A 22,556-nucleotide genomic window follows, 5' to 3' on the forward strand; every position below is an offset into this window, starting at 1 on the left:
AACATCCTAAACTTATTGTTGTTGAACTGTCGCCCGTTGTCAGTGACTATCGCATTGGGAATACCGAATCTGCAAAGGATGTTCTTCCATATGAAGTCTTTTATTTTTGCCTCAGTAATGGTTGCCAAAGGTTCTACTTCGGCCCACTTTGTGACGTAGTCAACTGCAATGATTACATAGCGAACCTTGCCCTTCCCTGCAAGCATTGGGCCGATCAAATCAAGTCCCTATTGGGCGAAGGGCCAAGGGCTGATCATAGGAGTGAGCGGCTCGAGATGGGAGTGAGGAATAGTTACGTAGCGTTGACACTTATCATATGAGCGGGATATTCTAATGGCATCTTGATGGAGTGTTGGCCAGTAATATCCTTAGCGAAAAGCCTTGTGTGCTAGGGATTGAGATCCAACATGATCTCCGCAGACTTCTTCATGTATTTCCCGAAGGACAGTTTCCGCCTCTGCTGGCGTAAGGCATTTCAGGTATGGTAGTTTAAAACTCCGCTTGTAGAGTTGGTCATTAATGATCAAGTAACGGGTAGCCTTGTATCGAATCTGCTTAGCTTGGACTTTGTCATTTGGAAGAGTGCCATGAGCAAGGAATCTATAAATCGGGGTAATCCAACTATCTTCTTGTTGTAAGTTGCATACTTCCGCAACCATGGTGCTTGGTGCTGCCAACAATTCGATCTGAATTTTTCTCCCAATCTTGTCTTCCACCGTTGAGGCGAGGTGAGCCAAAGCATCTGTATGACTGTTTGCCGCTTGAGGAATTTGGGTGATCTGGTAGTGGAAGTGCTTGAGCAACAATTGTGTTTGTGCCAGATATGCTGTTATAGAGCTATCCTTAGCGTCAAAGTTATTGGTGACCTGGTTAACCACCAATTAGGAGTCATTGAAGATATCAATTCGTTTAACCCCAAGGTGTTTGGCCAAACGTAAGCCTGCTAGGAGGGCTTCATATTCGACCTTATTGTTCGATGCCTTGAATTTGAAACGAATAACGTACTCCATTGCCACTTTGTCAAAGGTCATAAGGACTATTCTTGCTTCACAACCTTGTTGGTTGGACGAGCCATCAACATATAGACTCCATGCTGAGGTTGTTGGTTCTATTTTCTAAGCTTCCGAGGGTAATGAAACCACTTCTTTAAGAGTAGAAACAATGTCAACATGATATGTGAAGTCGGTGATGAAGTCTGCCACTGCTTGGCCCTTCTCAGCTGGCTTTGGTTGGTAAGAGATGTTAAACTCACCCAATGCTATCGCTCATTTGATCATTCACCTAGAAGTGTCAAGACTTTGGAGTATCTGTCGAAGATGATGATTGGTAAGCACGATGATGGAGTGTGCTTGGAAGTAAGGGCGAAGATTTCGAGCAGACATGACCAATGTTAGAGCCAATTTCTCAATGTTGGAGTATCGTGTCTCCGCATCTTGTAAGGCATTGCTAGCGTAGTAGACAGGCCGTTCAACATTACCATCATTTCGAATGAGAACAAAACTTACTGCTGAAGCCGATACCGACAGATATATAATGAGAGTGTCACCAACCTCAGGTTTGGAGAGCAAATGGGCTTTACTCATGTAGTCTTTGAGGTTCTTGAATGCCTCAACACATTCATCAGTCCATGTAATGTACTTCTTACTTCCCTTAAGTGCTTTGAAGAAAGGAGCACATCTGTCTATGGCCTTAGAGATAAACCTAGTTAAGGCTGCCACCTTGCCAGTAAGGCTCTGGATGTCTTTTGAAGTTATCGGTTCCTTCATGTCGAGGATTGCTTTGATCTTCTCAAGATTAGCCTTAATGCCTCGTTGGCTTATCATGAAACCTAAGAATTTGCCAGAGCCTACGCTGAAGGCATATTTGTTGGGGTTCAACCTCATTCGATACCTCTTCAGAATGGTGAAAGTTTCAGATAGGTTGGTGATGTGTTGGTCAGTATGTTTGCTCTTGACTAGCATATCATCAACATAAACTTCCATCCTCTTCCCAATCTGTTCGGCGAACATTGAATTGACCAGTCTCTGATAAGTCGCTCTTACATTCTTTAGGCCGAAAGGCATGACTTTATAACAATATAGTCATCTATCAGTAGTGAAGGCTGTGTGTTCTTGGTCCGGAGGGTTCATGAGGATTTGGTTGTATCCTGAGTAAGCATCCATGAAGCTCAGAAGTTCATACCCTGCCGTAGAGTCTATAAGTCTGTCTATGAAAGGAAGAGGAAAACTATCCTTCGGGCATCTTTTGTTTAGGTCAGTGTAATCGACACACATTCTCCACAAGACCTTTTGGAGCATGAGACTTTCCTTGGTCAGATTCTTCTTAACAAGGACAACATTTGCTACCCACGTTGGATAATTAACTTCGCGGACGAAGCCTATGCCTTTGAGTTTTTCAACTTCTGCCTTCATTGCCTTGTACCGTTCAACGTCATAAGATTTTCGCTTTTGTCTCACTGGCTTGGTTTTGGGGTCAATATTTAAGTGATGACAGATAATATTGGGAGAGATGCCTGGCATGTCCTCGTATGACCGGGCGAAGACCTCAGTGTTCTCTTGCAAAAAAGATATCAATGCCAACCGAATGTGTGGTGACAAGGTGGTGCCAATCTTCACCACACGATCCGGATAATCTTTTGAGATAGAGATCTTCTCTAACTCTTCAGCGGGTTGTGCTTGCTGGGTGAAAGAGTCATCTCGAGGATCATCGGGTTAACTGTTGCCACCGTGAAGATCCAAGTTGGCTTCGTTTGGGCTGATCTTTATGACTTGGTCATGTATAGAAAGGGTTTCCTTGGGCACATACATGTGTTGTTGCTTGACCGAAGTATTGTAACATGATCGTGCACTAAGTTGATCTCCTCTGATGTAACCATTGCCATAGGGGATTGGAAATTTCATCAACAACATATGTGTGGATACCATAGCCTTGAGATCATTGATGCCTGTGCGTCTAAAGATAACATTGTATGCCGTTGGGCAATCAACCACCAGGAAGTTAGTGGTAATGGTAGTTGTGTAAGGGCCTGTACCAATGGTGAAAGGTAAATGTATGCTCCCCAAAGGTTGCACGATATCACCGGAGAAGCTTATTAGAGGGGAAATCGAGCAATCGAGCAAGTGTTCAGCTACATTAAGTGCCCTGAAAGCTTCAGCAAACATGATATTGACCAAAGCCCCGTGTCTACCAGGATTCGTCGTACTTCAAAGTTGGCTATGTGAGCTTCCACGATGAGTGCGTCGTTATGAGGGTAGATGATACCTCTTTCTTCTTTAGGGTAGAAACATATTGGATCCCAGTTAGGCTTTTGATGCTTACCTCGCCTGATGTCTTCCACGCGAAACACTTGATGGCCAGACCTTAAAGCACGTTCGCTATTTTACATGGCCCTGTTGGAAGATTTAGATATGGGTATGCCACCACTTATGGAATATATCACATTCACCTGGCGTTGGTTACGGTTACCCTTTAGAGGGTGAAGGAGGAATTGATTAATTTTTCCTTCACGTGCCAAAGCTTCAATATGATCATGAAGGGTGATACACTTCTTGCCGCCATGGCCGTTATGCTCGTGGTAGCAGCAAAACGTGCCCATGTTCTTCGTGGGCTTGTAATCCGAGTGCCTTGGATTTGGCTTTGGTATCAGGTGTGCTATGCTGGGGTAAATGGCCACGCATGTGGCGTTCAAAGGTGTGTATGCCTCATACCTCGGGGTAGGGTTGTCTTGACATGTGTTTGACCCACTATGTTGACTGCCCGGGGTCGGGGATTATCATGGCAATACCCTTGGTTATCGCGGCAGTGTCCTTTACTCCTTTTACTAAAATGAGATTGGTGAGGATGGAAATCTTTCCTTTTGCCTTGAGATTGATACGTCTGTTAACTTGGCAAAGTATTAAGTAAGGCAGGGGGAGGCACTGCTGCTGTTTGGAAGGTCGATGTCTTCTCATTTGGTTGGATCTTGCTTCCACTCCCTACTTGCTGATAAGGGGTGGTTGTGAGGGGTTTCCCTTGATATGTCCTTGCCTCGGCGGAGGCATAGTTGTAAGCCTGTGCCATCACCTCAAAGTAAGTCTTCCAAGTGTTGGCTTTGATCATGTACTTGAAGAAACAATCACGTAGGTCTGCCGTGAAGGCCTTGAGGACGGTCTTGTCATCTGCCTCAGTGCAGCGAGAATACTCATGGCTAAAACGACCAGCATACTCTCGTAGTGACTCGTCCGACTTCTGGCAAATAGTGTACAAGTCATCTGTAGAATACAAGCGATCGGTCTGGAAGATGTGTTGAGAGACAAACAGTTTCCTCAGTTCCTCAAATGAGTCTACTGTCTCAGGTGAAAGATGGCAATACTAGTTTAGAGCTCCGCTAGAGAGGGTAGAGGGGAAGAGAAGACATCGCTCTTCGTTGGTGTGCATCCGATATGCCATGGTGGACTTAAAGAGGTTAAGGTGTTCAATTGGGTCCTCCCTTCCAGTATAGAGTTGTAAACCAAGCTTTTGTTTTATCTTCGCTTGAAGGGGGGTGTCGAGGATCCTCTTTGTGAGAGAGCCAGGCCTGGGTTGGTTCCAGTCAAGTATCTCAGCCTGACGTTCGGCCTTCAACTTGTTTACTTCCTCAGGGAGCTGTAGGACAAGGAGATCTTGAGTGGAGTCATGTACCATTGGGATTTTCTTTCGTAAGTCTCCATCGCCTCTTGGAAGTAGGAAAGTTTGAGCAAGGGCGTGTGATTTTTCCTTGGACTTGCCATACTGACTTCTAGGGCGAGTCTGTCGGAATACCTCAAAGTCCCCTGTACCTTTACGTTCCTCTAGGACATGTCGTTCCTTCCCTAGATTGGCAGCTAGCCTGGGTTGTGGGAGGGGACCGAGTCTTTCAGAAACCCTTGGGTCATTGATATTCGAGCATATGTGGAGGGGATTCTCTCGACGTTGCTTTAGGAAGTCTCGGCAGTCACGATAAACGGCTTTCGATCATTCCAACCCTTATGCAAGGAGGTGTCTTCCTCCACTTCTCCTGCTTCGGGTCGAAGTAGCTGGGTTGAGAAAAGTCTCATGTTGATTAATGTTTTGATGATTAGCTCGCTCCTTATCAGGGACACCCATGTCGAAGGAAGGTGACCCTCCGTGTTGGGGGGCACCCAGATGACGGTTGATGTCCACAGGGGCAATGAGCTCGTGTGTTTGAGTACGGCTAGTTTCATGGAGCGTCTCAAAGAGCTTCTCATACTGCTCCTGGATGACCTCATTCTTCATTGCTATCTTGTTGTTCTGAGCTTCTAGCTCATCGACTTTAGCTTGAAGAGCAACCTTCTTTCCTTCATTCTTTCGTTACTTCGCACTAGGTGCAAGAGGGGTGTCATTCTGTGTGTTGTGACTTCCTTCGCTCCCCATGTTGGAGAGGGATGCCTGGTCAAAAGAGAGTGTACGAATGGTGGAAACCAGCTTGACAAAGCTGAAGAGAGTGGGAATAAGTGTCGTTCCCACAGATGGCGCCAAATGTTGATGCACAAAATCAGTGAGGACTTTGGTACAACAGAAAGTGTTAAGTTTGTGACATTCGCTAGATTGCTCCGATCATCAGTGTGGATAAGTATGTAAATGGATAGAGACAGGGAAGCAAACATAAGATGTACGTGGTTCACTCGGATTGGCTACGTCCACGGAGTAAAGGAGTTCTCATTAATTATGAAGGGTTTACACAAGTACATAGGTTCAAGCTCTCCTTTAGTGAGTACAAGTGAATGATTTAGTACAATGACATTAGGAAATATTTTGAGAGAATGATCTCTATTTATAGAAGAGAGTTTCTAGTTTCATTCTGACATTGACACGTGTCATGCTGTGATTGGCTTCTGATGTTAACACGTGTCGTGCTATGATTGGCTTCTGATGTTGACACGTGTCGCGCTGTAATTGGCCTCCTGGTTGGAGGGAAACTCTTCTGGGTCCTTGACGGTATAACGTTGACCGGTGCTTAGTAGTTTCGGGATTGGTCAAGTATTGTACAAACATATTGAATAAAGACTTTGGCTTGTAATTTCTTATTTCTAGGTCTAGTGCATACAATCGATGCTTCTAATCATCCTAGGAAAACCTCACATCTCGCCTTTCTTCAGAAGCCTTTGCAAGTCTATCTTAGTAGGTCTCCGGAGGTACTCTGTGGTGTAGATAGATTCGATTATGGAGCAAAACCTCGTTAGTCCTCAAGAATGGTTGATTTCCCCATCTTCGTTATCTCATCCACTTGGTCTACAATGCTCCATATGCAAGCATCAATAAGGCATCAGTAATTTTTTATTTAGGAAGGAGACCCATAACACCGAAAACATCCTTCTTTTACAACAAGTAAGAATCATTGTTGCAAACAACAATCATGATTTTGTTGAACAAATGTCGTTCCATTTTAAAACGACGTCTAAAGTGCATATCATGGAATGCACTGTTACGGAGAAAATAATCGTCCAAGAGATTTGTACCTCGTCTTTGCCTGCTTCTATCAATGTTTGCGTAACAGTTGGGCCTGAAGATCTAAGCCATAGCTTGGATGATTCGACGGGAATGTGAGGCTCTTTGGCTTCTTGCTTCGTTATCTCTACTTTTATGCTTCTCATCATTTTCCTTTTCCATCTCATTTTCGCCCACCTGAAGATTGAATATTTCTTCCCCTTGCTTAAACAATTTTTTCTCTTGCTCATTGATTTCCCACAACATCCTTGAAGAAAACATTGCAAGAAGGAAGCAGAAACTATGAATAATGATAGAGATTTTGATTTTGGTGTGTGATTTCTTAGGATGGATGATGGGTTATATGGGGGAAAAAGAAAGGATTAGGTTGTAGATAATGCCACGTGGCATACCGTCATTCGTTAAAAATCTGATTGAAATCTATCCTCAAAGATTGTAAACAGATTGTGACACGTGGCGCGACGTGATTGGTTAAAAATCTTATCGGAAATCTATCTTCAACGATTCTGAAAAGGTAACGACATGTGGCACAACAACATTGGATAAAAATCTTATCGGAATCTATCACCCAAAATTGTCTTTTCAGATAATGACATGTGACGCAACGAGAACGCTTAAAAATCTTATCCGAAATTACAAATAAAATTATTTTGTATTATTTGATAAAATAAAAAATACTAATATTTTATTGTCTATTGCCATGACTATTTAGTTAGAGCAACTCCACCGTGGGAAACCCCCCAGGCTATTCAATATTTAATCCACCCAGTGAATAATAACCACCCCTAATTAATTACCTTTTACATCTCCACCGTTGCACTTGAATAGCCCTAGCAATAGGCAATAAAATATTATTATTATTATTTTTTAAAGAATACAAAATAATTTTATTTGTAATTTCGGATAAGATTTTTAATCGTTCTCATTGCATCACGTGTCATTATCTGAAAAGACAATTATTGGTGATGGATTTCGATGAGATTTTTATCCAATGCCGTCGTGCCACGTGTAATTACCTTTTCAGAATCTTTGAGAATAGATTTCAATCAAATTTTAAATCGTTCTTGTTGCCCTACATGTCATTATCCGAAAAGATAATTATTGGTGATAGATTTCGATAAGATTTTTATCCAATGCCGTCATGCCACGTGTCGTTACCTTTTCATAATCTTTGAGGATATATTTTGATCAGATTTTAAACGAATGACGGCATGCCACGTGACACTATCTACAACCTAATCCTTTCTGAATCCTCCATATAATCCATCATCTGAAATCTCACACCAATTTTCTCAAGATCTCTATCATTATTCATAGTTTCTGTTTCCTTCTTACAATGTCTTCTTCCTCAAGGATGATGTGGGAAATCGATCAGTAAGAGGAAGAATTGTTTAACTAATCAGAATGAATGTTCAATCTCCAGGTGGCCCAAAATGAGATGGAAAAGGATGAGGAGCGTAAAAGGAGAGATGATGAAGCAAGAATCGCTAGAGCCTCACATTCCCGTCAAGTCATCCAAGCTGTGGCTCAGATCTCCAGGCCCAGCCATTCCGAAAACCTTGATAGAAACAGGCAACGACGAGGTGAGGAGCTTTTGGACAATTATTTTGTCCATAACAATGCATTCCCTGATACGTACTTCAGATGTCGTTTTAGAATGGAATGAAATTTGTGCAAAAGAATGATGCTTTTGGTGCCATGGGTCACCTTTCTGAGCAAAAAATTACTACTGCAATGCGAAAGCTTGCGTATGGAGCATCTGCAAACCAAGTGGATGAGATAACGAGGATGGGGAAATCAACTATTCTTGAGTCCCTGATGAGGTTTTGCGGAGCAATCGAATCTATCTACACCGCATAGTACATTCGAAAACCTACTAACATAGACTTGCAAAGGCTTTTGAAGAAGGCGGAGATGCGAGGTTTTCCTGGGATGATTGGAAGCATCGATTGTATGCACTGGACATGGAAAAATTGTCCAAGTGCATGGCAAGGCGCTTACGGGGATAGAAAATGAGCAAAAAGTATCATTTTGGAGGTGGTGGCATATTTTGATACATGGATTTGGCATGCCTTTTTCGGGGTTCCGGGAGCTCAAAATGACCTCAACGTCCTTGCCTAATCCCCAGTGTTCAACGATATCCTCCAAAGAAAGGCACCAAAAGTGACGTACTACGTCAACAGACATATGTACGACGACCTATACTACCTAGCAGACGACATTTACCTAAGGTCTCCGCGAAGTGCAAAGGAAAACACTTTGCAGGCTATCAAAAGGGATGCAGGAAGGATGTTGAGCATTGTTTTGGTACCCTCCAAGCTAGCTGGGCGATTGTTAGGGGTGCTGCAAGAATGTTTGATGTAGAGTTGCTTGGATCCATCATGATGATGTGTATCACTCTTCACAACATGATTGTGGAAGATGAGTACGATTATGATGCCATTGATGAATATGAGCCAAACACGATGAACAATTCAAGAACATGTATATATTGTGCTCATGACGCCACCTAAGAACCCGTGCAACGTGAGCCATTAGAAAGGGATGGACGTTACAATGAATTGATTGTTCAACGATATACTGCACTTCAAAGGCCATATATGCACAATGCTCGACAAATTGACTTGATAGAGCACCAATGGGAATTGAAACAAGCTCAAGATACTTAAGTACTTTATTCATCATCACTTAACCAATTTGTGGTGCTAGGATGATCTTCTCTTGTCATGCTAGGATGATCTTCTCTTGTCGTGCTAGGACCATCTCTTTTTGCTCTCGCTTCTCTTGCACACCCTTTCGCACCACTTCTGCTTTCTCCAACTTCCAAAAATATTTAGAATTTGGAGACTTCCCTTCTAAAGGCGTGTTCATGTCACGATCTCATTGAGTCATTCTTTCTTCTACGCCATCTTCATGAATGCGAGGCATGATTGAGTGTAGAGTGTAGAGGGGTGCTGTTCATGAAAACTTCTAGACCGATAGGCACAACTCTAAATTTAGGACAATCTTTGACAATATTCCAACATTTCCACCGGGTGAATGATTTGTTTTTGCTTTTGGTTTTGGCATTATACCAAGCTTGTGCTTGAAGTTCCCACACAATGTAGGAGAATAAATAATTATAATGAAAGTAGGTAAAAAATAAATAATACAAACAAATAATTATAATCAAAGTAGGTAACAAATAAATAATACAAACAAATAATTATAATGAAAGTAGCTAACAATTAAATAATACAAACAAATAATTATAATGAAGTAGGTAACAAATAAATAATCCAAACAAATAATTATAATGAAAGTAGCTAACAATTGAATAATACAAACAAATAAATAATATATTGTTACATGATTCGCTAAATTTTCCCCACTTCGAAGATTAGCACTAGCTTGTGCCAAGGCGTATCTCCACGTCTAAACGATTGGCCAAGTAATTTTCAACGACTGTACATCGATTCTTTGGTTCTTTGCCCACCCATTTTCTCAAGATAATTGGTATGAATAAGACTCCACATTTCTCGCAACTGCATCTCATTACCCGTAAACGAATTATGAGTAACTTCAACCCAGTTGGTACACGACGCAACATCTTCATGAAGCGTCCAATGCGTACCTGCATCATTAGTCATTTTGTTGGAAAAAAATTGGATTGAAACTTTGAGAGAAAGATAGGAATGTGGTTGAAAGTAGTTGATAAAATATGAAATTGTGGTGTAAGGTAGAAGATAATGAAAAGGTATTTGTAGAAAAGTAAAATCAATTTTTTTTTTCTGATTTTTATTCATTTTTTACATTTTTAAATTTTTTTATTCAACTAATTAATCTCTGCCGTTGGATTAAAAAAAATTTGAATTCCAATACTCTTGATTGTGCCACGTGGTACAACGGTAACATTTCTGATTTTTAAAACTGTTTTTTTTTAATTTATAAAGGCGAATAACGTGAACTGTTGATCTCAGATCCAACGGATGATATTAAATAAGGTTTTTTTTTTAAATTTTTTTTACCGTTGGAAATCCAACGATCCAAAAATTGTTGTCGTTGAAATCCAACGAACAAGGGGAAGCCATGTGGCTTCCCAACGGTAACATTTCTCAATGGGCCGCGGGCCCCAATTTCTGAAATCTTGTTGGATGACCCACGCATATGCTCGCTTGAGTGCCACACTCATGATAGAACAAAATAAATAAAAAATGTGGCTAACGTCAGGAAAAAAAATAAAAAATGTGCCTGACGTCTGGACGACGTCAGCCTTGCGTCAAAATGCCTTCGGGCTCTCAAGCTAACAACTCGTGCCAGACCTTTCCCTCAGGTTGAGCCTGTCCCTCGGGTTGCCACATACTGGACCAAATTTGTTGGGCTCTCTGGCCCTGTTCACCCCCTTTTCCCTTGGGCTCCTACACGCTGGAGCTACTCTTAGGGATGAAGATGCAAAATACAATTACTGTTAATTAAAAACAATTATTGTTTACTTAAAGTTATACAATAGGAAGTTGCCCTAGACCCTCGATACGCTGGAGTTGCTCTAAGGTAACTCATGCCCTTTATCGTAGCATAATTTCCCACACACCAACTGGCAACTGCCACCCGCGCGCTTCATCATCAAATCTGGGTCCAATCAAAATGCAAATCCCTTCCTAATTACTCAAAGCAACCCCAAAGATTTCATCGTATTCCATCGCCATCACCATAACCACCTCTCAGAAACAGACCCTTCACCTTCCTCGCCCAAATACCAAAACACACACACGCAGTCCCCAACCAATCCTTTTCACCTGGACCAGAAAGTCTCTGTCTTTCTCCCCAAACCCAGAAAACCAGAAGAGACAGAGAAAAAATCTCAATCCCCAATCCTCAAACCCCCAAATCCCCAAATCCCTAAATTGTAATGATGAAGCAACTGCACAAGCAATCGAGCGTGAACCACCGGCGGGACGAAGAGACCCCATCGACCCTAAGCTCCCCCTACTCCCCCAAAGCTCTCAAGCACCCCCGATCCCTCCCCAGATCCATCAACTACCTCTTCAAGGAGCAGCGCCTCCTCTTCATCCTCGTCGGCATTCTCATCGGCTCCACCTTCTTCATCCTCCAGCCCACCCTCTCCCGCTTCGGCCCCTCCGATCCCAACTCCGCCATGAACACCGTCTCCAGATCCTTCTCCACTGCCCACGACCTCGTCTCCAAGCCCACTCATGCCAAGGTCGGTCGCGTCCCTGTTGGCCTCGGCAAGCGGAGGCTCCGCATCGTCGTCACCGGCGGAGCTGGGTTCGTCGGGTCCCACCTCGTTGACAAGCTTCTTGACAGAGGTAATGATGTGATTGTGATTGATAATTTCTTCACTGGGAGGAAGAACAATGTGGTGCATCATTTCGGGAACCCGAGGTTCGAGCTCATTCGGCATGACGTCGTCGAGCCGATTCTGTTGGAGGTGGATCAGATCTACCATTTGGCTTGCCCTGCCTCCCCTGTTCATTACAAGTATAACCCAGTCAAGACAATTATATCCTTTTGAACTAGTTATGCTTTTATCGTAGTTTTTATTGAATTTTGGCATTTGGATTGTTGTTGTTTGCTTGATTTTTTGGGTTGAATTCTGAAATTTCGGGTCCTTGACTGTGATTACAAGACCAATGTGATGGGTACCCTTAATATGCTGGGACTTGCCAAGCGAATTGGGGCACGGTTTTTGCTTACTAGTACCAGTGAGGTTTATGGCGACCCGCTGGAGCATCCTCAGAAGGAGACTTACTGGGGAAATGTGAATCCTATAGGTGTGTTGTTAGTTTCTTTTTGTATGTTAGATGTTTGTGTCCACAATGCATTTCTGTTGCTTAATATGATTATGCACATATGTGGTTGGAAAGAGTAGGTGAGAGGAGCTGTTACGATGAAGGAAAGAGGACAGCAGAGACATTGGCAATGGATTATCATCGAGGTGCAGATGTTGAGGTAACTGAAATTATGGTTCTGATGTTTACCTGTAAATGAGTTGTTTTGAAATCCATTACTTGGTGTCTGGATTGTTAGGCATGCGGATGTTGAATGTTAATGTCATTCTTTTACATTTGAGTAGGATTATGTTGGATTTTTGTATTGATATCTCCGATCTGGTATTCCATAACCAGTTTATTCTTGAGAAACTGCATGCCTTTTCACTTTAGTGGTACCCGCCCGCCATTACCCCCCTTGCATTGGGAGCTTTTATAGTGAAATTCGACTTTGGGTGACCTTGTTTGTTCTTTTAATTCATTCCACATATTCTACTTTATACATATTCTTTCCCTTTGAAAACTGTTCTGTTCTATACTTTAATTGTCATTTTAAATGTTGATTCGGTGGACTTTTTGAAATATGCCATATTTTTAAAGCTACCAAAAACTGCACACGCATTAGGATTTTGTAAAATTAAGGGTTGCAAGTAGTCAAGTGTTACATGGGCTTTCCTTTTACGGTATCTTGAACTATATGATAATGCCAACTTTAACCCTAGCCAAGTGAATTTTGTTATATGGGTTTTTTCCATGTATGGGTTGTTTGATGCAAATTTTCACCCTGCACCGGTTTCAATTTTAATTTATCCTTGAGTGAAGCATACAAGTCATCTTTCCATTTCTAAACCTTTTCTCTCATCCAAATCCTTTTGAAATCCTTTTCTATCATGCAGAAGTTTTAACTAATGTGGTTAAAAGTAAGGATATTCATCGACTTATTTTCCACAATTGACTTGTCAAACTCACATAAAGATTTCTGTTTTCAGGTGCGTATTGCTCGAATTTTCAACACTTATGGGCCGCGTATGTGTTTAGATGATGGGCGTGTGGTTAGCAATTTTGTTGCTCAGGTTAATACAACCCTTTTCTTTTAAAGTGATTTTGAAATTTGTTCAATGAAATAACTCATGAGGACTAAATGTTTTGCAATGTGATTCTCATTGTTTTATTAACTACTTTGGCTGTCTGTGCAGGCTATCCGCAAACAACCATTGACTGTGTACGGTGATGGTAAACAAACACGAAGCTTCCAATATGTCTCTGATTTGGTATGCCAGACTTTTTGTATCATTATATAGTTCTTTCTTTGCAGCTTTTGCACATGCCGCGTTACTTATGCATATTCTTCATGTTTGCCGCATTTTATTTTTGTACTTAGAAACATGTACATTGTATGGCTGAAACAATAGATCTCATGATCACCAGGCAATTCTAGAAGCAGTTAAAGTTTAGGACATGATCTGAATTCTGAAGGCTTGCAAAGCTTTAATATCCATTTTGTCTTGACTTTGAATCCTAAGGGCAGTGAATAAATTAGTGAAATGATGTGATGGATGGTCTTATAAAACACTTCTTACAATGACAGGTCAATGGACTGATGGCATTGATGGATGGAGAACATGTGGGACCTTTCAACCTGGGTAATCCAGGGGAGTTCACTATGCTAGAGCTGGCCGAGGTTTGTCTTAATCATGTTTCCATAGTTTGAATGTATTTTAGACACTCCATTTAGACATAGAAATGCCATAAGATATTAAGATGCTTGGGAGGTAATTCTTATAAAGCACCTTTAGCATTTTGCGCTCTTTTCTGTATGTTTGTTACAATATTTGGTATTCTCAAGTAATTTTTATGCTCGCAACTGAGTGAATGTACTATGGCATTCTGAATTTTCTGTTTTTCTTGATGAACAGGTTGTCAAAGAAACAATTGATTCTAGTGCGACAATAGAATTCAGATCAAACACTGCTGATGATCCACACAAGAGGAAGCCCGATATTAGCAAAGCCAAGGAGTTATTGAACTGGGAGCCGAAAGTCTCACTGAGGGAAGGACTGCCCCTAATGGTGAGTGATTTCCAGAATCGCATTCTAAATGAAGATGAAGGAAAAGGGATTAACTAAGAATGAGGAGAACCGGTATGTATAGTGAAGCATGACTGTATCAAATCGATTCGTTTATTATTGTCATCCTCAGTTCACATTACTTGGCAATTCAAGCAAAATGCCACTGTAGGAAATGTATCTGTTTAACGACCGTACTTGATCAGCAGAGAGTCTACAGTCACTAGATTTTGATGAATTTTTTTACAACATTTTCTGGCACACATTGTGTTGGGGGCAGGATGTATCTTCTTTTATTCTTTTTGACATTTTTTTTGGTATCTTGAAACGAAAGTTGATTCTCCTTGCAGAAAATTCTAATACTGATAAGAGTTGGCAGTCTGAATTATTTTTGACATTTTTAAAACTAAACTAGAACGAAGAAAATGAAACCGCTTCACCTCGACCACCCTTTCTAGGTCCGTGCTTCCCCCTCTCTTGTCACCACCGCGAACCCCTTCCTCTGTTCCTCTCAACTTGGTCGAAGCTTGAAAGATGATATGGAGGGGGTGACCGGAATTGAGGAAAATGGGTCATTGGAGTGGGGAAGACGGAGACTTGCTGGCTCCTCAGTCCTCCCTCCTTGATTTTTCCATTTAAGGTTTGCTTTTAGTATATTTGTCAAATGTTGTGGGTGTGTAGAACGAATATCATAACATTAGAGTGCCTATAAATCACTCCAAGTCATTGTACTGTCACCTTGGCCAGCAAATCGACCAACATATCAAGTCCATGCTCGCCACTGATGTCTGGCATTGGCTTCGGTTTGTGCCGCACTAATGAGAGATTCTGTTGTGTCACTGGATCTATAGAGCTGTTCTATTTGTATTTCTGATCACATAACGAGATGTATAGGCATAGAGAAGTATTCATCCAGTGACACAAATTTCTCCAAGTTACAAGTGCTTTTAGAATTGGGTGCTATTAGTGGGTGATAAGTGAGATAACATTTGGTATGAAGGTAAAGAATGATAACTATTTTACTTGCTTAGCAAGAATGACAAAAATCCTTCAAACTTCAGATAATTTTTTATATACAGGAAAACCCCTTTAAATTATAATCCCAAACTCTTTGTTCGGCCGACTAAAATCCAATAAAGTTTTGTTTTTATGTTTTTTGGCCTTTTTCTTCCTTTTGAAATCTTGGTAGGTAAAAGTTTGGAACTTGGGATCAAATTCCATGCCATATTGCCATGCATGGTTTGCACAAGTCCCTTCCTGGGACCATCTCATCTAAGGCACGAAAAAGCTGCCCTCTCACTTACCGAACACATCTATAATTTTCTAATAAAGTTTTGACCGAACTTTAAAGCAAAAAAGAAGAAAGCTTACCTTCTAAACAACCCCCCCATTTTCCACCTCCATGCAAGTCCAATTGAAGTTCTAGACTAAGTCAAAAAACAAAAGACATGGGATTACCGAGTTATGGGGTGTCTTGATTCAATAATTCATTAAGATGTGTTTAATGCATTATTGGATCGGGACATCATTGATAAACTCATTTTATGTAAACTACTCTCCTAAATGACTTACGAGAGATCTTTGAATTGAGAAGATCCATCACGACCTGAGATGAAGAGAAATGTCTATCTATTTTATTTGGACTTGCATGGAAATGATTCACCACTATGTGACGTCTTCATCCATTAACACATTGACATGTATAATAATTATTAGACCCAAGTGCCACGATAACTATGAACTTGTTCCACGTAAGTTGTTCTCTTAAACTACGGTTTACACGGAAAGAGACTGAACTTGATTGCATAAGAGTAGACACCTTGTCTTAACCAATTGATTTAAGCTACGTATGACAAAGTGATAGGGAGAGACACTTAATCAAGATTATCAGACAACAGGAAAAATAAATATATATATTTGAAAAAAAGGATGGAAACGTTTGGAATTGGGAGTCTGAATTGGTGAAAGTGGAGAGTAGGCAGGGGGATATAAAGGAAGAAAAGGAAAGGAGTTAATGAGTGATGGTAGCCATTTATATAAGCATCTGATTCCACAACCCTTGAGGAGTAGAAATATCTCTCACAGTGAGAACTTTGTGTCTCATCCATCCATAGAAAAGAAAGCAAAATTCCAAATGGTTTTCCCTTCTTTTATTTATTTATTCAATTTATATGCTGGCAACATTTATTCCATAGGAATCTAAATAATTGCATGATAAATATCATCTGGAAAGCTTTCCTTCTTTCCTTTCATATCTTTGTTCCATTGCTGTTATGCTTGGCTTCTTAAGAACGTTTTTGTAGGACCTTCTTCTTCTTGTTCTTTAATTCTTCAAACCCTTATATTTTTCTTTGCAATTTTAAATATAATATGATTGTTTAAGACAAGCGATACGAGAGAAGTGGAATTAAACTCGTAATCTCAATTTTACTTGTAACCTCATTTGCAAAGGGAAATGGTTTTAGTTAAGTGAGCTACAAAATCCTGCAATTTCAATAGGCTTTTTAGTCAAAATGGTCCCTAAGGTTTTCATAACACATAACTTTGGTTCTTAAGATTTAAAATCAATAGAAATGGTCACTGAGATTATCCACCATCCATTATTTTGGTCATTCCATTAAGAAACTCCATTAAGTGGTCCTTGAGCTTTTTAATGGAATGACCAAAATGATGGATGGTGGACAATCTTAGAGACTAAAGTTATGTATTATGCAAATCTCAGGGACCAAAGTTATGTGTTGTGCAAATCTCAGGGACCAAAGTTATGTGTTACACCCTCAACTTAACAGAGTTTTTTTAACAAAATGACCAAAATAATAGATGGTGGACAATCTCAAGGACCACTTCTATTGATTTTAAATCTTAAGAACCAAAGTTATGTGTTATGCAAATCTCAAGGACTATTTTAATTAAAAAGCCATTTCAATATGATTTGAACTCACGACATGTAAGTTGCTATGAGTGTGACTGCCTCGCCACATGTTATAACACGAAGTGCAACATGATTGATATATCACGGATTTGAAATACAATCTTAATAAGCAGATACGCATGTTTTATAACTTAAGTGAATTTATAATATAAAATTAAGAGTCACGCTGAAACTGAGGAAGCCGTTGGTCTGTCTCTTCTGATCTTTTGTTTGTTTCATTTCAAAGACTAATCTCATGGGGACAAGTTGCTGCCGAGCGTGTGAATAAGTAGTGAATATAAATTTGTAGGGCATGTATGCCCCAGGCCAACAGTTTATCAGACTATACAATAAATTAGTATTTGCAGGATACAATTTCTTTCACTTTCCAATATTATATAAATCTTAAGGTTAAAGCATCCAAAGGAAAATGTCACGGGTCCTCCACTCTTATCCAAGCCAAAATTAGGATATTTAGCTCTGTAATTACACCATCAAATGCCCTAATTAATTATGTATTTATATTGGTCCTAGTGCACCATCTGCAATATCTGATGCTCTCCTAATGCAATCCCTTAATTACTTGAAAGAAAAAAATGATTCCAAATGAAGGAATACCAAAAAGATAATAGTATTTCAAAATACGAGTTATACAACTGCCTTATACAACTGCCTATGTAATGGCACACCGACACTCATAAATTACTTCATCTAATTGCAGAGAGACTGACTCGAAATGGAGTCGGAGAAGAACGAGAGACCATTTAGTTTAAAAAACTGCCTGATTTGATCGTCGACTTGTTATTAAAGGATGTAAATTAGTTTGTATTTTGGTGCGGACACTCACTCTCTTTGTTCCTATTCATTTTTACCTCCATTAATGAATGTCATACTTTACTTTAGGGCTGGCCTGACATTTCAAGGGTCTTATGCGAAAGTGAATTGAAGGTCCTAAAAAACACTAAGAATTTTATTTATTTTTTGTTCAAAATAATAATTTTAGTTTTCAATTGTAAAGAAGCAATAATATCACTTGCGCTAAGACTCGAGTTTATAACATTCTACACATGCTGCTATATATATGTAAATGCATGCAAATTTGAAAAATCGGGGGCCCTTCTGATTTGGGGGCCCTATGCGGTGACACCTATTGCACACCCTCAGGGCTGGCACTGCTCTACTTCAGAAAAAATAAAAAAATAAAAAAACAACTATACCGCAACTATAGGTTCATCAATTAGCTTGTTTTTTATCTCACAATGATTGTTACCAAGGGGAAGAGATCTCAAGTTCGATCCAGTTTTAGACGTTTTAGTGTCTTTAATATTTAGTTACAACTGACACATTGTAGTGAGAAAGTGTTGTTGTATTCTGTAGATATGTGATTGGAGAATACCAAAATTGAGTTTGAGGTGGATTTGTGAAAATTGAGTGGATACTTTTGTTTTGAAAATTTTAAGAATATATGACTCACTTTTAGGTCGAAATTGCATGTGTCTTCCTCTAAATATAATAATGAGACAATGCGAAAATTATATGACTTATAATACAACTGGTACATGGTAACACATACATGGAAATGAAATAAAACTAGGCACTTACTACACATCATTTTCATCCATTGATTCCGCAGATAAGTTAGCTGTATATCATAAAGGATGCTTCTACTACTTTTTTGCTTTCCTTCCTCCCCTCAATTTTTTTTTTTTGTTTTTTTATTTTTAACCAGAGTCTCAGCACCAAGTCCAACTTGTACTGCCCCATGATGTGGGAGTTTCATTTCATTTTTTGGTATTGGAATAGTCTAATTTAATATTGGCACTGTATGGAAGTGATTTTTGCGCTCTTTTTCTGTTTTCCTCCTACTCTAATTTTTATTCTAACAGTAATAAATTTGAACAGATTAAAATAGACAAAAGCAAAGAGATGAGTAGTGCAACGGAAAAACTACCGAAAGTGCGAAAATCACTTTGTGAAAAACTTTCAACATTATCTTTCCAGTGTATCATACAATTAAATCAGTTTTATTACTAAAAAATCATATATATATTTTTAACTTGCTTGGAATCTCCAACCACATTATGTTTCTTCAACATCTCCTTTATCTCCAAGAGGAAGCTTCAAGCTCAAAAGCAGAAATTAAACTACCGACCATCTTTCTAAACCTCTCTCTCTCTCTCTCTCTCTCTCTCTCTCTCTCTCTCTCTCTCCTTCTTTTATGCAGATTCTCTAAACCACTAGCTCCCACTCTCTGTTATCAATATCAAATATGAAGATGAAGGGCATAGACATCTTCTGTGCATCCCAAGCTTCGACAGCCATATGCATGAGCATGGATAATCAAGCATCCTCCTCTTCCTCCTCCGTCATTCAACTTGGAGGCCGAGCCCTCGACCGCCACAACCCCATCATCCAAGATGCAAGAAGAAGCACAAGCTCCAGAACCCTTCCCATTGCTCCATGCTCTTCCCAATCTCCCATCAATCCCAAAGCCTACCACCAAATCCCAAAGAGCAAGAAAAAAACCTCCTCATCACCAAGACCAAGCACTGATCATCAAAACAAGAAAAAGAGCTCCACAAAAGAAAACGACCAGAAGAGGAAGAGTAGTAATCTTTTACAAGGAAAGTTGGATGAAAATGTGAAGAAGTTTTCTTCTGTTCCAAGTGAGAGTGTTGTTGTGAGGAAGAGCTCTGCAAACCCTACTGATCTCATCACTCCTCCTGGCTCCACCAGATACCTTTTGAGTGATACTGTGATCTTTGATGGGTTATCCGATTACGATCCGGTTTCGGCATTGGTTCCAGTTGGGCAGAAAAAGAGCCAAAATGCAGTAAAAATACTCAAAGAAAATGAATCTACTACTTCTCCAATTAGCTCTTCCTCATCTCTGACAAAAGACTCACAACCACCGCCTCTGCCGCCCCCCCCTTCCAACCAGGTATGTCCAAATTCTTCTGTTTTTTCTTGCTCAAATTGTTAGTTTATATGCACAGGAGTAATACTAAACAATGTTGATGGTTCCAAATTTGGTTTAAATAGTCGGGAGTGTGAATCCCAGGTCGAGGAATAATCAAAGCCTTGAGTAATTATTTTAACGATTACTTGTGATAATGATTTTCTTTTGCAGGTTGTTGTATTGATGGTGTCTCTCCACTGCAAAGGGTGTGTAGGAAAACTGAGAAAACATCTATCCAGAATGGAAGGTAATTGCTTTTTTACCATTTTGTAATTTGTTTAAATCCTTAAAGCTGAAAACTTTTTTACTAGATTGTATCATTCAAAGAAGTGATATCCACCAATTCTTTTTTTTTTCATGCACTCTCATGTTTATTTTTGCTTTTAAATTGAATAAACTATAAGAAAATTAAGACACAACAATAAATAAAGGTGTGCAGAAAGGAGAAAAGGTTGTGTGGAAATCAATTCCATTTCTCAACTGTAATAAGAGCTCATTCAGTAAATTTAACATCCACTTATGGCAATTTTAGTTTTACCAATGAATATATAAACTCAAGGTTAATTGTTGTGAATTTTGTTGGCAGGGGTGACATCATTCAACATAGACTTTGCAGCAAAGAAGGTGACAGTCACTGGAGATGTAACCCCATTGAGTGTCCTTGCCAGTGTCTCAAAGGTGAAGAACGCTCAGTTTTGGCCTACTGTGTCATCAGCATCACGTGCCTCTCCACTAATTTAACAGGTAACTGAAGAGAGAGAGAGCAGGAGAGACGAAGAAAAAAAAAAAAACCGACAACTGGGAAGTTTCTTTAGATGTATGGTTTGGATGTGAATTTTATTAATTATTAGTTAAAATTTAATCTTAGTGTAAATGCACTGTTAGCATGAGTGAGTGGAGGAACCAGATTCTGTATTGCTTGGCAGGAACTAGCTAGGAAGAAGTTGAGCGAGTAGTAGAAGAATCAAGAATAGAACTCATCTTATCATATGCGTTGCTTTTAGTTTGGGACCTTTGCTTTCTGTACTCTTATAAGAAAAGGCGGTACCTTTTGGAGGGAAACTTTCTTACAACGGAGAGATTTTTCAGTGTGACCGAAATACTGAGTGGTACACTGTGTCATTGTTTAAATGATAGGATATGTGTGTTAAAAAGTTAATAGCTTAAAAAATAAAATTTCTCACCACTTATATTAAAACACATGGTGTACCACCTGTATGTCACAATGAAAAATTTCTCCTAATTAGCAGTCATGTATTGTCATGCGAAATTTAAAATGCATAAAAATACATGATTATTTTGAGATACAAATATAATAGCATTCTCGTTGTAGGTAAATTTCTCTCGTTCTCTTTAAGAGTACCCAACAAATTAAAAGCCTGCTTAGATCATCTCGAAATGAGATGTCAAATCCTAAGTGGAATGTCATGTATTCAAATTTGAAGGTAGGAGCAAACTCCAACTGATATGTCAAATTAATTTTTAATTATTTTATTACTTGGATCCCATTATTGCACTAATTAAAAATCTTGAAATTTATTTTAATTGATTTCTTTTAAAAATGGGTCATACAAATATCATTTATAACAAAAAAGCATATTAGTTGGAAAAAGAAAAAAATCTAACATTACCATTGTTTGGGTTAAAACTGGAACTTTGGGCTCGAAAGGGAGTTAGCCCAGAAGAAGGTCCAGAAGGAAGGAAGCCCAAGGCTTAGCCGAAGCCCAGAAGGAGGAAGAGGCTCTTTTCTCGACTAAGTGCAGATCACTTGAGCCACTTGCTCACCTACCTAGAAATCAAGTGGTGTAGACTAGCTAGCTAATCAGCCCAAAAAGTACTTTACAATGGCAGTACAAGTAAAAAGTTGATGAGTCACTACCCTTCAGCTGCATTCGGGCAAAATCGATGCTGCAGGTAGCCAAGCCAAATCATCTATAAAAAGGAAAAGAGAAATAAGAGATAGACACACTCAATCAAACAAACAAACACACAAACTCTGCTCAAGCCAGATTTGCATACGAAGCTGTAGTTAGCACTAAGCCTTCATCATTTTCAGGATCAACCTTCACCAAAAGCCTTTGTAAAAGCTCTGCTACCTTGTCTAAATCTTGCTGTAGTGTCGATTCCCTCCTGTAAACTCATCTCTCAATCTCTCATTCTAGCACTCAAACCCTTTGTAAATCACAAAGAGAGGAAGTTGTAAGATGATCAGCCTTACCGGACCTTCTTTGTTCTGTCTTTTCATTCATAAATCTAGTAATATGATATATATTTCCATCTGTATCCAAGTTATTTCTAGCAAGTTTATGATTAAAAGGCTTCTTTGTTCTTGGATCTGGTCGGTTTAATGGTGCCCAACCATGTTTGACTAGATCTAAGTTCTAACC

General features: G+C 39.7%; 2 protein-coding genes across 2 annotated transcripts; both read left to right on the forward strand.

The window, feature by feature from the left end:
* Window positions 1-11,016: 11,016 nt before the first annotated feature.
* Window positions 11,017-14,653, forward strand: LOC126620180 (UDP-glucuronic acid decarboxylase 1-like). The gene is made up of 7 exons (XM_050288674.1): window positions 11,017-11,970; window positions 12,094-12,236; window positions 12,335-12,414; window positions 13,223-13,306; window positions 13,430-13,504; window positions 13,822-13,914; window positions 14,150-14,653. Exons 1-7 carry the CDS (start codon window positions 11,354-11,356, stop codon window positions 14,357-14,359), a joined length of 1,302 nt encoding a protein of 433 aa, XP_050144631.1. The 5' UTR covers window positions 11,017-11,353; the 3' UTR covers window positions 14,360-14,653.
* A 4,534-nt stretch (window positions 14,654-19,187) lies between these two features.
* LOC126620181 (protein SODIUM POTASSIUM ROOT DEFECTIVE 1-like) lies at window positions 19,188-21,231 on the forward strand. The gene is made up of 3 exons (XM_050288675.1): window positions 19,188-20,151; window positions 20,341-20,416; window positions 20,756-21,231. The coding sequence occupies exons 1-3, from the start codon at window positions 19,480-19,482 to the stop codon at window positions 20,908-20,910; spliced, it is 903 nt and encodes a 300-aa protein (XP_050144632.1). The 5' UTR covers window positions 19,188-19,479; the 3' UTR covers window positions 20,911-21,231.
* Window positions 21,232-22,556: the final 1,325 nt, after the last annotated feature.

This window comes from Malus sylvestris, chromosome 4, assembly GCF_916048215.2.
Source record: "Malus sylvestris chromosome 4, drMalSylv7.2, whole genome shotgun sequence".
Classification (NCBI taxonomy): domain Eukaryota; kingdom Viridiplantae; phylum Streptophyta; class Magnoliopsida; order Rosales; family Rosaceae; genus Malus; species Malus sylvestris.